This window comes from Solanum tuberosum, unplaced genomic scaffold, assembly GCF_000226075.1.
Source record: "Solanum tuberosum cultivar DM 1-3 516 R44 unplaced genomic scaffold, SolTub_3.0 scf00047, whole genome shotgun sequence".
NCBI classification, from domain to species: domain Eukaryota; kingdom Viridiplantae; phylum Streptophyta; class Magnoliopsida; order Solanales; family Solanaceae; genus Solanum; species Solanum tuberosum.
This window is the reverse complement of record NW_006238973.1, coordinates 229959-246526: the sequence shown is the minus strand read 5'-3', so window position 1 is coordinate 246526 and position 16568 is coordinate 229959. Positions and strand designations below refer to the sequence as shown.

Sequence of the window (16568 nt, the reverse complement as noted above, 5' to 3'; positions counted from 1 at the left end):
TATTGTTTTTATTTTATTTCAATTTAAATCCCCCCATTTTTATATAACGACTATCGAGTTAAATATTTGCTATTGACAATATTCTTCCATATTCTCTGTGGGATCGACCCCGACTCATAGTTGGGTAAATATATTGCATACGATCGTTTATATTTCTTTTCAAGAAGTATATTTGAACGTTATCATTGATCACGAAACTCCAGGCATGAATATCACTAGATAATATTATATCAATTTTAGAAAATATATACATAAAATATCTAGTTTTACGAAGAGATCGTTGATTTTTTTTTTTTTTTGGAATCCCAGGATAACCCGCAGTAGTCGCTACAACCTCTCCCCGTCGGGTGAGCACTTTGTGCGCACTAGGTAAACCCCCCACGGTGTAATAGCCTGGAAACCACACAAGAGATGTTAACCGCACTAGGCAAGCCCTATGCAACAGGCGAGATCGTTGATTTGCATGCCCCTTTTTAGTACATAAATTAGCCATTGATCACGGCTAGATCAATTCAAAATCCTCATTGTCAAACTATCCAAACAAAGGCTCAGTGATACTTGATAAATGGTTTACAAATTTAAAAAAGAAGATATATTGTGGATTTGAAGGTTACAATGGATAATAAGTTAACATTATGTATTCATTAGTTTAATATAAACATGATATTCTGTGGCATTGAAGATCACAATGGGCGGATCTAGAAGCTCAAGTATAGGTTTACATGAATCTAGTAGGTTTTTCTTCGACCCTATATATATTAATGAATTTACAAGATATTTATAAATATTTGATCATGAATTTATTTATTATTATTGTATTAACTTGACCTTATGGTAGGAACTCATAAATATCAAATTTTAAATCTGCCTTTGAAGGCCACTATTACAAGAAATAGACGATTCCTGCCCAAATCCAAATAGGACTATCAACTCATGAGGATTGATTTATCAAATTTGTGTAATATAATAGAAAAATTGTGATCCGACCCTTCTTTGGGCCGCATTCATTACTAGAACTCTAGAAGTACCAAGTAGATTTTTCGTTCTAACTTTGGTCAATATTTTATAATATAATATTTATTATATTTACATGACAAAAAATTGTGAATTATATAGTACATTGTGTATAGTTTTTGAATATCTGAATTTTAATTTAAAATTATTAAGTTAATATAATTTAATTTAGAGTTAAAAGTAAATTAAATTAACTCTCAAAAAATAAAAAATATCACATAAGGTTTGAGGATATATAGGTCTAAGAGCAGTCAAATGTATCTTTAAGCAATTTTGATTGCCAAAAGCATTAAAACATTTTGATTTCTGTCAAATATTTAAGGGAAAAGGGTCAAATATGCCCCTAAACTATTTGAAAAGGTCTAGATATGCCCCCCGTTTAAAGTTTGACTCACTCATGCCCTCGCCGTCCAATTTTTCGTCTAGATATGCCCTTATGGGCGTTACATGTCAAATGGAATTGCCACGTCATTTTTACATTACCACGTGTCATTTATATTAAAGGGAAAAGGGTCAAATATATCCCTAAACTATTCGAAAAGGTCAAGATATACCCTCCTTCTAAATAAACTACCCGACCCGTTTTCAACAAAAAAAATTCGGTAAATCCCGAAAATGAGTAATTGACTAATAAAAAATAGGAAATATATGAAAAAAATAATAAAATTAACGCCAAAAATTCTCAAATAAATATAGTAACCTTAAATTCAACAATTTCAACAATTTTTTTAAATTTTTATTTTTTTCGATAAATCACGAAAATGTGTAATAGATTAATAAAAAAATATGAAAATGACTTTATGCTGAATTTTTAGGTTATATTTTCATATTTTTATTAATCAATTACTCATTTTAGGGATTTATCGAAAAGAAATAAAAAATTTAAAAAATTGTTGAAATTAAGGTTACTATATTTATTTGTGAATTTTCGGCGTTAATTTTATATTTTTTTTTCATAATTTTCCTATTTATTATTAGTCAATTACTCATTTTCGGGATTTACCGATTTTTTTTTAATGAAAATGGGTCGTGTAGTTTATTTAAAATGGGGTATATCTAGACCTTTTCAAATAGTTTAGGGGTATATTTAACCCTTTTTCCCTTTAATATAAATGCCAAGTGGTAATGTAAAAATGACATGATAATTCCATTTGGCATTTAACGCCCATAAGGGCATATCTAGACGAAAAGTTGGACGGCGAGGGTACTAGTGAACCAAACTTTAAACAGGGGGTATATCTAGACTTTTTCAAATAGTTTAGGGGCATATTTGACCCTTTTCTCAATATTTAACGAACTTTTGATTATTAGATTTAATAAAAAAATTGAAAAGATAATTAACGGAAATTCATTTTTTTCATTCATATCACTATATTTTACATGAAAGTGATGACTCCTTGTCCTATCCATGAATGATTAAATACTTATTTGTTGTATTTATATTGGGGACACCTAAAATGTTTGACATGTTGTAAGGTAGTTTTCATTCACGTGAAATTGGATGTATTTTCTTTTGGTGATTATAATATTGTACAATTATTAAATCTGCAAGTTGCTTCATTTTCTCACATATTTAAGAGGATAGTTACGGCTCTAAACACTTCGATCAATTAATTTGTAATATATATATATATATATATATATTATCAAATATCTAGGATATGCATACTAATATTAAATATACATAAACAATAATGTATAGATTGTATATATTTGATCATATTGATAAATTAGTTGACTGAACTATCAAACTATGTTTCTATCTATCTCGGCTTGTTCATGTATTTTCTTCCATAATTATGTTTAATTATGGCATGATATTGTTGAACATATTGAAAATGAATTATGAGATGTACCTAATATGAACGAGTTAATTAGATTTTGTTACTAATATGAGTTTGGGATGCCAATATTTGAGATGGTTCACTCGATGGAAGTAGTTAAGTTAAGCGCACTAAATGTTGATCACGAAACTCTAGGCATGAGTATCACTAGATAATATTATATCAATTTTAGAAAATATATACATAAAATATCTAGTTTTACGAAGAGATCGTTGATTTTTTTGTTGGAATCCCAGGATAACCTGCAGTAGTCGCTACAACCTCTCCCCGTTTGGTGAGCAATTTGTGCGCAATCGATAAACCCCCCACTGTGTAATAGCCTGCAAACCACACAGGAGATGTTAACCGCACTAGGCAAGCCCTATGCAATAGGCGAGATCGTTGATTTTCATGCCCCTTTTTTAGTACGTAAATTCGCCATTGATCACGGCTAGATCAATTCAAAATCCTCATTGTCAAACTATCCAAACAAAGGCTCAGTGATACTTGATAAATGGTTTCAAAATTAAAAAAAGAAGATATATTGTGGATTTGAAAGTTACAATGGATAATAAGTTAACATTATGTATTCATTAGTTTAATATAAACATGATATTTTGTGGCATTGAAGATCACAATGGGCGGATCTAGAAGCTCAAGTATAGATTTACATGAATCTAGTAGTTTTTTCTTCGACCCTATATATATTAAGGAATTTACAAGATATTTATAAATATTTGATCATGAATTTATTTAATATTATAGTATTAACTTGACCTTACGGTAGGAACTCATAAATATCAAATTTTAAATCTGCCTTTGAAGGCCATTATTGCGAGAAATAGACGACTCCTGCCCAAATCCAAATAGGACTATCAACTCATGAGGATTGATTTGTCGAATTTGTGTATTATAATAGACAAATTCTGATCCGACCCTTCTTTGGGCCTCATTCATTACTAGAACTCTAGAAGTACCAAGCAGATTTTTCGTTCTAATTTTGGTCAATATTTTATAATATAATATTTATTATATTTACATGACAAAAAATTGTGAATTATATAGTACATTGTGTACAGTTTTTGAATATCTGAATTTTAATTTAAAATTATTAAGTTAATATAATTTAATTTAGAGTTAAAAGTTAACTAAATTCACTCTCAAAAAATAAAAAATATCACATAAGGTTTGAGGATATATAGGTCTAAGAGTAGTTAAATGTATCTTTAAGCAATTTTGATTGCCAAAAAGCATTCAAACATTTTGATTTCTGTCAAATAATTAAGGGAAAAGGGTCAAATATGCCCCTAAACTATTCGAAAAGGTCTAGATATGCCCCCGTTTTAAAGTTTTGGCTCACTCATGCCCTCGCCGTCCAATTTTTCGTCTAGATATGCCCTTATGGGAGTTACATGTCAAATGAAATTGCCACGTCATTTTTACATTACCACGTGTCATTTATATTAAAGGAAAAGGGTCAAATATATCCCTAAGCTATTCGAAAAGGTCTAGATATACCCCCCCCCTTTTAAATAAACTACCCGACCCGTTTTCAACATATTTTTTCCGGTAAATCCCGAAAATGAGTAATTGACAAATAAAAAAATAGGAAAAATATGAAAAAAAAATAAAATTAACGCCAAAAATTTTCAAATAAATATAGTAACCTTAAATTCAACAATTTCACCAATTTTTTTTAATTTTTATTTTTTTCGATAAATCACGAAAATGAGTAATTGATTATTAAAAATTATGAAAATGACTTTATGCTGAATTTTTAGGTTATATTTTTCATATTTTTTATTAATCAATTACTCATTTAAGGGATTTATTGAAAAGAAATAAAAATTTTAAAAAATTGTTGAATTTCAGGTGACTATATTTATTTGTGAATTTTTGGCGTTATTTTTTTTTTTTCATATTTTTCCAATTTTTTATTAGTCAATTACTCATTTTCGGGATTTACCGAAATTTTATTATTGAAAACGGATCGGGTAGTTTATTTAAAATGGGGTATATCTAGACCTTTTCAAATAGTTTAGGGGTATATTTAACCCTTTTTCCCTTTAATATAAATGTCAAGTGGTAATGTAAAAATGACATGGCAATTCCATTTGGCATTTAACCCCCATAAGGGCATATCTAGACGAAAAGTTGGACGGCGAAGGCACGAGTGAGTCAAACTTTAAACGGGGGTATATCTAGACCTTTTCGAATAGTTTAGGGGTATATTTGACCGGCATATTTGACCCTTTTTTCAATATCTAACGCACTTTGATTATTATATTTAATAAAAAAAATTGAAAAAATAATTAGCGGTAATTCATTTTTTTCATTCATATCACTATATTTTACATGAAAGTGATGACTCCTTGTCCTATCCATGAATGATTAAATACTTATTTGTTGTATTTATATTGGGGACACCTAAAATGTTTGATATGTTGTAAAGTAGTTTTCATTCACGTGAAATTGGATGTATTTTCTTTTGGTGATTATAATATTGTACAATTATTAAAACTGCAAGTTGCTTCATTTTCTCACATAATTAAGAGGATAGTTACGGCTGTAAACACTTCGAGCAATTAATTTGTAATATATATATATATATATATATAAAATCAAATATCTAGGTTATGCATACTTATATCAAATATACATAAACAATAATGTATAGATTATATATATTTGATCATATTGATAAATTAGTTGACTGAACTATCGAACTATGTTTCTATCTATCTCGGGTTGTTCATGTATTTACTTCCATAATTATGTTTAATTATGGCATGATATTGTCGAATATATTGAAAATGAATTATGAGATGCACCTAATATGTATGAGTTAATTAGATTTTGTTACTAATATGAGTTTGGGCTGCTAATATTTGAGATGGTTCACTCGATGGAAGTAGTTAAGTTAAGCGCACTAAATGTTGATCACGAAACTCTAGGCATGAGTATCACTAGATAATATTATATCAATTTTAGAAAATATATACATAAAATATCTAGTTTTACGAAGAGATCGTTGATTTTTTTTTTGGAATCCCAGGATAACCCGCAGTAGTCGCTACAACATCTCCCCGTCAGGTGAGCACTCTGTGCGCACTAGGTAAACCCCCCACTGTGTAATGGCCTGCAAACCACACAGGAGATGTTAACCTCACTAGGCAAGCCCTATGCAATAGGCGAGATCGTTGATTTGCATGCCCCTTTTTAGTACATAAATTCGCCATTGATCACAGCTAGATCAATTCAAAATCCTCATTGTCAAACTATCCAAACAAAGGCTCTGTGATACTTGATCAATGGTTTCAAATTTTAAAAAAGAAGATATATTGTGGATTTGAAGGTTACAATGGATAATAAGTTAACATTATGTATTCATTAGTTTAATATAAACATGATATTTTGTGGCATTGAAGATCACAATTGGCGGATCTAGAAGCTCAATTATAGGTTTACATGAATCTAGTAGTTTTCTTCGACCCTATATATATTAATGAATTTACAAGATATTTATAAATATTTGATCATGAATTTATTTATTATTATAGTATTAACTTGACCTTACGGTAGGAACTCATAAATATCAAATTTTAAATCTGCCTTTGAAGGCCACTATTACAAGAAATAGACGACTCCTGCCCAAATCCAAATAGGACTATCAACTCATGAGGATTGATTTGTCGAATTTGTGTAATATAATAGACAAATTGTGATCCGACCCTTCTTTGGGCCTCATTCATTACTAGAGCTTTAGAGGTACCAAGCAGATTTTTCGTTCTAATTTTGGTCAATATTTTATAATATAATATTTATTATATTTACATGACAAAAGATTGTGAATTATTTAGTACATTGTGTATAGTTTTTGAATATCTGAATTTTAATTTCAAATTATTAAGTTAATATAATTTAATTTATAGTTAAAAGTTAATCAAATTGACTCTCAAAATATAAAAAATATCACATAAGGTTTGAGGATATATAGGTCTAAGAGCAGTTAAATGTATCTTTAAGCAATTTTGATTGCCAAAAGCATTATAACATTTTGATTTCTGTCAAATAATTAAGGGAAAAGGGTCAAATATGCCCCTAAACTATTCGAAAAGGTCTAGATATGCCCCCGTTTAAAGTTTGGCTCACTCATGCCCTCGCCGTCCAATTTTTCGTCTAGACATGCCCTTATGGGCGTTACATGTCAAATGGAATTGCCACGTCATTTTTACATTACCACGTGTCATTTATATTAAAGGGAAAAGGGTCAAATATATCCCTAAACTATTTGAAAAGGTCAACATATACCCTCCCCCCTTTTAAATAAATTACCCGACCCGTTTTCAACATATATTTTTCGGTAAATCCCGAAAATGAGTAATTGACAAATAAAAAAATAGGAAAAATATGGAAAAAAAAATAAAATTAACGCCAAAAATTCTCAAATAAATATAGTAACCTTAAATTCAACAATTTCAACAATTTTTTTAATTTTTATTTTTTTCGATAAATCACGAAATGAGTAATTGATTAATAAAAAATATGAAAATGACTTTATGCTGAATTTTTAGGTTATATTTTTCATATTTTTTATTAATCAATTACTCATTTCGTGATTTATCGAAAAAAATAAAAATTAAAAAAATTGTTGAAATTGTTGAATTTAAGGTTACTATATTTATTTGTGAATTTTTGGTGTTAATTTTATTTATTTATTTCATTTTATTTTTTTTATTAGTCAATTACTCATTTTACTCATTTTCGGGATTTACCGAGTTTTTTTTATTGAAAACGGATCGGGTAGTTTATTTAAAATGGGGTATATCTAGACCTTTTCAAATAGTTTAGGGGTATATTTAACCCTTTTTCCCTTTAATATGAATGCCAAGTGGTAATGTAAAAATGACGTGGCAATTCCATTTGGGCATTTTAAACGCCCCATAAAGGGGCATATCTAGACGAAAAGTTGGACGGGCGAGGGGCACGAGTGAGCCAAACTTTAAACGGGGGGTATATTAGACCTTTTCGAATTTTTTAGGGGCATATTTGACCCTTTTCTCAATATTTAACGAACTTTGATTATTAGATTTAATAAAAAAAATTGAAAAAATAATTAACGGAAATTCATTTTTTTCATTCATATCACTATATTTTACATGAAAGTGATGACTCCTTGTCCTGTCCATGAATGATTAAATACTTATTTGTTGTATTTATATTGGGGACACCTAAAATGTTTGATATGTTGTAAAGTAGTTTTCATTTACGTGAAATTGGATGTATTTTCTTTTGGTGATTATAATATTGTACAATTATTAAAACTGCAAGTTGCTTTATTTTCTCACATATTTAAGAGGAAATGAATTATGAGATGCACCTAATATGAACGAGTTAATTAGATTTTGTTACTAATATGAGTTTGGGATGCTAATATTTGAGATGGTTCACTCGATGGAAGTAGTTAAGTTAAGCGCACTAAATGTTGATCACGAAACTCTAGGCATGAGTATCACTAGATAATATTATATCAATTTTAGAAAATGTATACATAAAATATCTAGTTTTACGAAGAGATCGTTGATTATATTTTTTTGAAATCCCAGGATAACCCGCAGTAGCCGCTACAACCTCTCCCCGTCGGGTGAGCACTTTGTGCGCACTAGGTAAACCCCTCACTGTGTAATAGCCTGCAAACCACACAGGAGATGTTAACCGCACTAGGCAAGCCCTATGCAATAGGCGAGATCGTTGATTTTCATGCCCCTTTTTAGTACGTAAATTCGCCATTGATCACGGCTAGATCAATTCAAAATCCTCATTGTCAAACTATCCAAACAAAGGTTCAGTGATACTTGATCAATGGTTTCAATCAAACTGCAGCAGTCAAGCCCGCTAATGACACTTTCTACTTTGAATCTAAGCCCGCACGACTTTAAAACGTGTCATTAAGGTTTAGGACTTTTTTTTTAATTTTCAAATTTGATCATTGATTATGGCAAAAATTACAGCTTTGAATTTGGCATCCCAAACTTTTACATGATCAAAGTGTAGAGGTACTATAGACATGCTCTACTATACGTAACACCAAAAAAAGTCCAAGTTATTGTAGAGATTAACTGGACTTGATATGTTGTGCTTAAGCTATGGAGGCTCGTAGACCAGATAAGAAGGTTTTACTGGTTTCATTCGAAAAGATGGGAACTCCCACCTATCCATGTTGATAAGACCCCTAACCTGCTTAGGGAGAGAGGGGAAGGAGTTGAAGACATGGATCTTCTCTGCGCCATGGCTAAGAGATGCAAGTTTGTCGGCATGTTTATTTGCTTCTCTAAAGCAATGACTTATGTGATATCCATGATCTTCAACTATTTTCATAATTTCTTGGATCATATCTTTGATTCTCCAAGGGGTCTCCATTCTTTATTGGAGTAATTTACCAGGAGCAAAGAATCGGTTACCCCCTAGACATTTGTGAGACCTTTATCTGCACACCATTTAAGGCTATATAATAAGGCTGCTGCTTCAGCCATGTTGCTTGTGCCAGGCCCTAGATTGATCGAGTAGGCAAATATAGTATGACCAAAAGAGTCTCGAATCAGTCCTCCTCCTCCGCAAGCACCTTGAAGGCAGCTACCATCACTATTGAGTTTAAAAGTCCTAGCAGGAGGTTTAATCCATTTAACGGGATTATTGCTATGTTGGTGAATATTGGCATAAAAAATGTTGGAAAGACTTCGCCACGTCTCCCCTATATTTGCTTTTCCAAACTTCCTCCTCGTGATCTGCAAAAGAGTGAATAGGATATTAACATTAGTTCTATAAGGAAAGGGGTTAACTTTCTCAAATTTGTTAGCACATCTCGTCTTCCAGATTTCCCAACAAATTATAGGGGGGAGGGGCTTGGATAATGAAAGACGCTATGGGATTGTTGGTATGGGTGTTCCACCATTTATGTAAAATAAGTTTTAGAGAATTCTGGATCAATCTCACACCCAGAGAATTCGCAATACTTCGCCAAATATATTTTGCAAAGTTCTCTTTGCAGAAAAGATGATTAGCAGTTTTCAGTGAGTTGTTATCAGGGATATTCACACAACAGTAGCATCCAGGCTCAATATTGATGCCTAGTTTTGCCACTTGATCATCCATTGAGAGTCTATCATAAACAGCTCTCCAAGTAAGGAAACACATCTTAAAGGGGATGGCACAATTCCAAATCTTACTAGTAGCAATGTTGGAAGATCTTTTATTTCTTATAATATTCCAAGCTGAGTGAAGAGTGAAAACGACATTATTAGACTCCCTCCAAATTGTTGTATCATCCACATTGTTGTCTAGAGAAACTCCCAAGCTCCTAATCTTATTTTTTACATCTTCAGAGAGATCTCCCTGAATAGAGTTCCAATTCCAGACGCTATTGTTATAAACTGTGTTAAGCTTGATCAAGATATTTCCTTCAATATCGGGTTGAAGTAAGTAAAGAGGTCCTAAGCTTGACCAATTGTCAAACCAAAAATTTGTCTCTCCTCTACCAATTTTCCAGGAAATGTGATTCTCCGTATCTGATATGGTTTCACACATAGCTTTCTAACATTAAGGTGTAAGACTTGCTTACTTATATATATGCCCAACATCTTTCCTGCGTTTTGTCAGTGTGAAACCTTTTATCCTAAGTTTGGCTATCACACAGACTTTCTAAGAGGCCATTATTGGACTCTCTCCAAATTGCCGTATCATCCACATTGTTGTCTAGATAAACTCCCAAGCTCATAATCTTATTTTTTACATCTTCAGAGAGATCTCCCTGAATAGAGTTCCAATTCCAGACGCTATTGTTATAAACTGTGTTAAGCTTGATCAAGATATTTCCTTCAATATCGGGTTGAAGTAAGTAAAGAGGTCCTAAGCTTGACCAATTGTCAAACCAAAAATTTGTCTCTCCTCTACCAATTTTCCAGGAAATGTGATTCTCCGTATCTGATATGGTTTCACACATAGCTTTCTAACATTAAGGTGTAAGACTTGCTTACTTATATATATGCCCAACATCTTTCCTGCGTTTTGTCAGTGTGAAACCTTTTATCCTAAGTTTGGCTATCACACAGACTTTCTAACGTTAGACCACACACATTCCGAGGTAGGAGGAAATCTAGACATCAATTTTTAGTATTTATATATATATATATATAGAATTTCCTCGATTCTTTCATGTGTTTACTTTCATATAATTATATATGTTTATTATGACATGATGTTGTCAAATATAGACACCCTCACACCCTAGGCACTAGTTATAGCTACGTAGGATATTATAGTATTTCAACTAAGGCAAGTGAGGAAGCTAAAGATCTTTTTTTTTATTACTAATTTTATGTATACATATATAACATCTAGATGAAAATCCATCATCCACACTAAACAATGGGTAGATGTGATTAATTAAGTAAAATTAAAAAGAATGAATAAGAATATGGATTAGATGTATCAAATATGACACCATTGGACTAGAGGGTGGTCCTATATATCCCATATTCTAAACGTGGTTCTACAAGAGGTACAAAATTCAATAATTGACACTTTGTTCTATTGGGTGCTATGATTAAATCAGAATGATTTTATTTATTTATTTATTGAAGTTATAGAAGAACTTATCATTGTGATACTAAGCGCGCGTTTGGTACGAAGGAAAATGTTTGTCATGGAAAATAGTTTCCTAGAAAATGTATTTTTTAGAAAACAAGCGAATTTCTAACTTATTTTTTCAGGATTGGTTGGTAAGTAGAAAATATTTTCCGAAAATATTTTTTAGTGACCCGGAAACCAACCCCGACAATCGATCTAGGACACGACCCAACACACGGACTAGGACACAACCCCGACGACCGATTAGAAATCCGATCCTAAGATATGACCCAGGACTTGACCCGACTCAAGACCTGAGACACAACATTTGAATCTGGGACCGAATATCTAACCCAGGACCTGACCTTGACACACAAACTTGGACTCAATCGAACAATTTGGGATTCAACCCCAACGCATGAATCGAGACCCAACTTCCAAACCAGGAGCTGACCTCAACAACCAACAACCGATGTGAGATCCAACATTAGACTTTCAAATTGAGAATTCGACCCCAACTTTCGAACTGAGACCCTACCACACCCGAATCAGAACCTAACTTTCAAACTGAGATATTTTACTTTTACTTTTTTAAAAAAACAATTTTTTTCCTTTTTATTTTTTGGAGGGGGGGATTGGGGTAGGGTGAGGTAAAAAAAAATTTAAAAAAATTTTGAAAATAGTTTTCGAAAGAAACTCTTAATTTTATTTTTTTTGGGGGGGGTGGTAGGATAGGTCGGCGTAGGGGTGGGGTAAAAAAAAAAAAAAATTTCTAAAAACAATTTTTTTTTGGGTGGGGGCTGGTAGGGAATTGGGGTAGGTATGAGTTAAAAAAAAGAAAATTTTAAAATTTTAACTTTTTTTTCAAAACCAAACTTTTCGTGGGGGTGGGTGTGGGGTGGGGTTGAGTGGGGTAAAAATAAATTGATTTTTCAAAAATAAAATTTTACTGTTTTTGGTTGGGGGAGGGGCTGAGGCTGGCTATGGGGATCGGGTAGAGGTAAAACAAATTGAAATTTTTAATATTTTAATTTTAATTTGGATGGGGAAGGTCGGGATATGAGGTGGGCGAAGAAAAAAAGATTGTAATTCGAGATTAACGGAGAGTTTTGAAAAATATTCTTCTTAATTATTTTTTTAAGGGAAATCATTTTATTTAAATTTGAAGAAAATAAATTAATTTGAAAAACATTTAAATCAATCAAACATGAGAAAATTAAAAAATATTTTCTAGAAAATATTTTTCTTCATACCAAACATACCCTAAAACTTACTTTTAAGTTACTAAAGTTGAAATTTAGCATTAAAATTCCAAGTTTTTTCCATCCTCTCAAAGGCTCTACAATAGCAGTTATACCTATGTATAAGAATTCTGATTTTGTAATTTAAATGATATAGAACTACAAAAACAACTATTATTAGTATTTATTCCAAATTGATTAGCTCTATCAATCTTCCTAAAGCTCTTGCTAGATTGGGCGGCAGAATAGAAGTCTCACTACTAGCTTTTAGTCTTAAGCAGGCAGCGACGATCGGGAATGCATGTTATTTTAATTTATTAAGTCGGTTTATTTTGATCTAACTAAATAAGTATTACTATTAAACAACTATTTTTAATATAGTGGACAAGTAAAGCTAGACGGAGAGTGTATGAAAGAAAACCCTCTTTATTATAAATCTCCCACTCCATACCTCAACTAACTACTCTCCCCCCACACACACAACATGAAGAAACTTACCTTCTTTCTTCTTGTCATTTTGCTACTTGAAATAACAATTTCTGATGACTCTAAAAATCCAGCACTCTTGAAATTTGTGCTTCAATGGCCACCAACTTTTTGTATGAATCTGAATAATGATGCAAAACAACCAGGCAGGTGCCAAGAGCCAATTCTTCAGCATAATTTGACACTCCATGGAGTTTGGCCAGCAGATCAAGACGGAATTAGTATTACTTGCTGCACTAAACCACCATATCCAAATTGGGATCAACTGGTACGTACTGACTTTTTAGTCACAAGAGTTTATGTTTTATGCACTGATAGATGCGTTAGATGTTAAATTAGTTTATATGTATATATAATCTAGTGATCATATACATATATGTTTATATAATAAGGGGTTACTTATTGTAAACATCTTTTTTTTTTTATCGAACTCTAATTTTTACATTATTTTTAATGATTTGATGTTCTTTAGGTCAAATCTTTGACATTTTGACTTTTATTTTTTTTTAAATGAAAATCACAAAATAGTCGCATTTTAGATGTAAAATTTGTTTCATTTGAAAAAAGAAAGAAAATTTACAAACAAAAAAATGTGTTTTCTTTTTAAATTAAACAAGCGCACTTTTGATGAATAAGCTAATAATTTTTTAGTAGGTCTTTAGGTGGCATTATTATTAGGTTATCCATCGTTTGATGCTCATTATAAAGATATTTAATGTCATTACCTATTAAATGATTTGATGGTGTATATATCTTTTTTTGTAGTTTACACCGACTGTAGAGAATCAACTGATGGCGTTCTGGCCACCACTTAGAGAAAACTCCCAAAAAAGGGACCTATGGATGCACGAGTGGAAAGCGCATGGAGCGTGTGGAGGAACAACAGCACAAGTATACTTCAACACAGCAATAAGGATCAACAACATGCTTCAAAAGGGAAACTTGTTCAATTACTTGAAAACAAGTGGGATTATTGCTTGTAATAGCTTGTCTTTTGCTAAAAAAGATATCGTTGATGCTATTCGAAAGGTGTTTGTTGTAACTCCGCCTTCGCCTCCCCTTGATGTTTACCTAACATGTATTCCAATTGATTCAAGAAATAGAACTCATGTTTACTTGAAAGAGGTTACCTTGTGCACTAACTTGGGTGGCACTAGTTTCATTTCATGCCCTTCAAAATCTGCTCCAAAAAGCTGTTCTACTGGAGCTACGATTATGCTACCTCATCCAAAACCTCAACCGTAAGAATCTGCAACTTTACTCACATTCAATATTTTTAATTAGCCAATTTCCGATTGATTCTGTCGAAAATTTTAGCTAGACTAATGTTTTTTAGTAGTTATGTGATAATATTTGCATAACTATAACAGTTTTGAAAGTTTCTGGACTTAGACATGTTAGAAGATCATATTAAGTAAGTAGGAGTACTTCTTTTCTTATGTGTTTTAATTTGAATGGATAAGAAGTTTAAGACAAGTAAGGTAACTTTTAAAAGTTTATAATATTAAAACTAAAACTATAATTTTTTTATTTTTACGTTACATTAATTATACCTTTATTATTTTTTGTAGGTCACTATCGCCGCCACCGCCACCACCAAGGAGATTCCAAGAAGAAATAGATGTAGATGGGATATATCCCAAGTTTGAACAATCATGGACTAAATATATATTCAACGGCTGAGATTAATGTTTGGCTTAAAATAATAAAGGAAATTTATAAAAAAAAAAAAAAAAGAGAGATAATAAAATATGATGTAGCTGATGACGTGTATGAATAATGCACACTCTCTGAGTGAAAATAACTTATTATCTTGAATAAAAGTTTTATTCTATTCTCTCTTAATATTGGTTTTCAAGGTACTTAAAGTCTCAAACAAAAAATTTAGCACAATATTCATATTTATCAATTTTTCGGGATTGGGTCAATTACGTTTATTAGAATTCGATAGTAAAATAATTTTACTAGCAAGACAAATATATGTATTACTGTAAACATTTGTTCATAATGAGCTAATGTGATTGTTTAGATGCAAGAATCATTTTTAAATCTGAATTTGCTTTAAAAGTTGAATTATGTAGACGGAGATTAAAATAAATTGTGTCAAATATTTTCAAGCTATAGGTAAGATAGGTAAACTTCACTTATTCAATTTATTTATTATATTATTTTTGCAAAAAAGTTCACATTTATAGATGATTATAATTTAAAATTACCCAAATCTGGACTAGACTAGGAATTCTCAATTTACTACCAAAAAGTTTTTCGATCCAAAAATTTTCCCCGTTATCTTTTCTATAACGACTGAAGCAGGTCGTTACAGAAGGTTACAATGGATAATAAGTAAACATTATGCATTCATTAGTTTAATATAAACATGATATTTTGTGGCTTTGAAGATCACAATGGGCGGATCTAGAAGCCCAATTATAGGTTCACATGAATCTAGTAATTTTTGCTTTGACCCTTTATATTAATGAACTTACAAGATATTTATAAATATTTGATCATGAATTTATTTATTATTATAGTATTAACTTGAGCTTACGGTAGGAACTCATAAATATCAAATTTTAAATCTGCCTTTTGAAGGCCACTATTGCAAGAAATAGACGACTCCTGCCCAAATCCAAATAGGACTATCAACTCATGAGGATTGATTTGTCGAATTTGTGTAATATAATAGACAAATTGTGATCCGACCCTTCTTTGAGCCTCATTCATTACTAGAGCTCTAGAAGTACCAAGCAGATTATTCATTCTAACTTTGGTCAATATTTTATAATATAATATTTATTATATTTACATGTGAAAAAATTGTGACTTATAATACATTACGTATAGTTTTTGAATATCTAAATTTTAATTTTAAATTATTAAGTTAATTTAATTTAATTTAGCGTTAAAAATTAATTAAATTGACTCTCAAAAAATAAAAAAATATCACGTAAGGTTTGAGGATATATAGGTCTAAGATAGTCCGTTAAATGTATCTTTAAGCAATTTTGAATGCCAAAAGCATTAAAACATTTTGATTTCCGTCAAATATTTAACCAACTTTGATTATTAGATTTAATAAAAAAATTGAAAAAATAATTAACGGAAATTCATTTTTTAAAATTCATATCACTATATTTCATTTTACATGAAAGTGATGACTCCTTGTCCTATCCATGAATGATTAAATACTTATTTGTTGTATTTATATTGGGCACACCTAAAATGTTTGATATGTTGTAAAGTAGTTTTCATTCACGTGAAATTGGATGTATTTTCTTTTGGTGAGTATTATATGGTACAATTATTAAAACTGGTTGCTTCATTTTCTCACATATTTAAGAGGGCAGTTACGGTTCTAAACACTTTGATCAACTAATTT

The 16568-nt window shown here is 31.1% G+C and overlaps 1 protein-coding gene across 1 annotated transcript; it reads left to right on the top strand.

Annotated features, from left to right (window-relative positions):
• Positions 1-13153: 13153 nt before the first annotated feature.
• Positions 13154-15031, top strand: LOC102604928 (ribonuclease S-4-like). Its single transcript, XM_006343638.2, has 3 exons — positions 13154-13457; positions 13955-14430; positions 14761-15031. Exons 1-3 carry the CDS (start codon positions 13188-13190, stop codon positions 14870-14872), a joined length of 858 nt encoding a protein of 285 aa, XP_006343700.1. The 5' UTR covers positions 13154-13187; the 3' UTR covers positions 14873-15031.
• The last annotated feature ends 1537 nt before the right edge of the window (positions 15032-16568 follow it).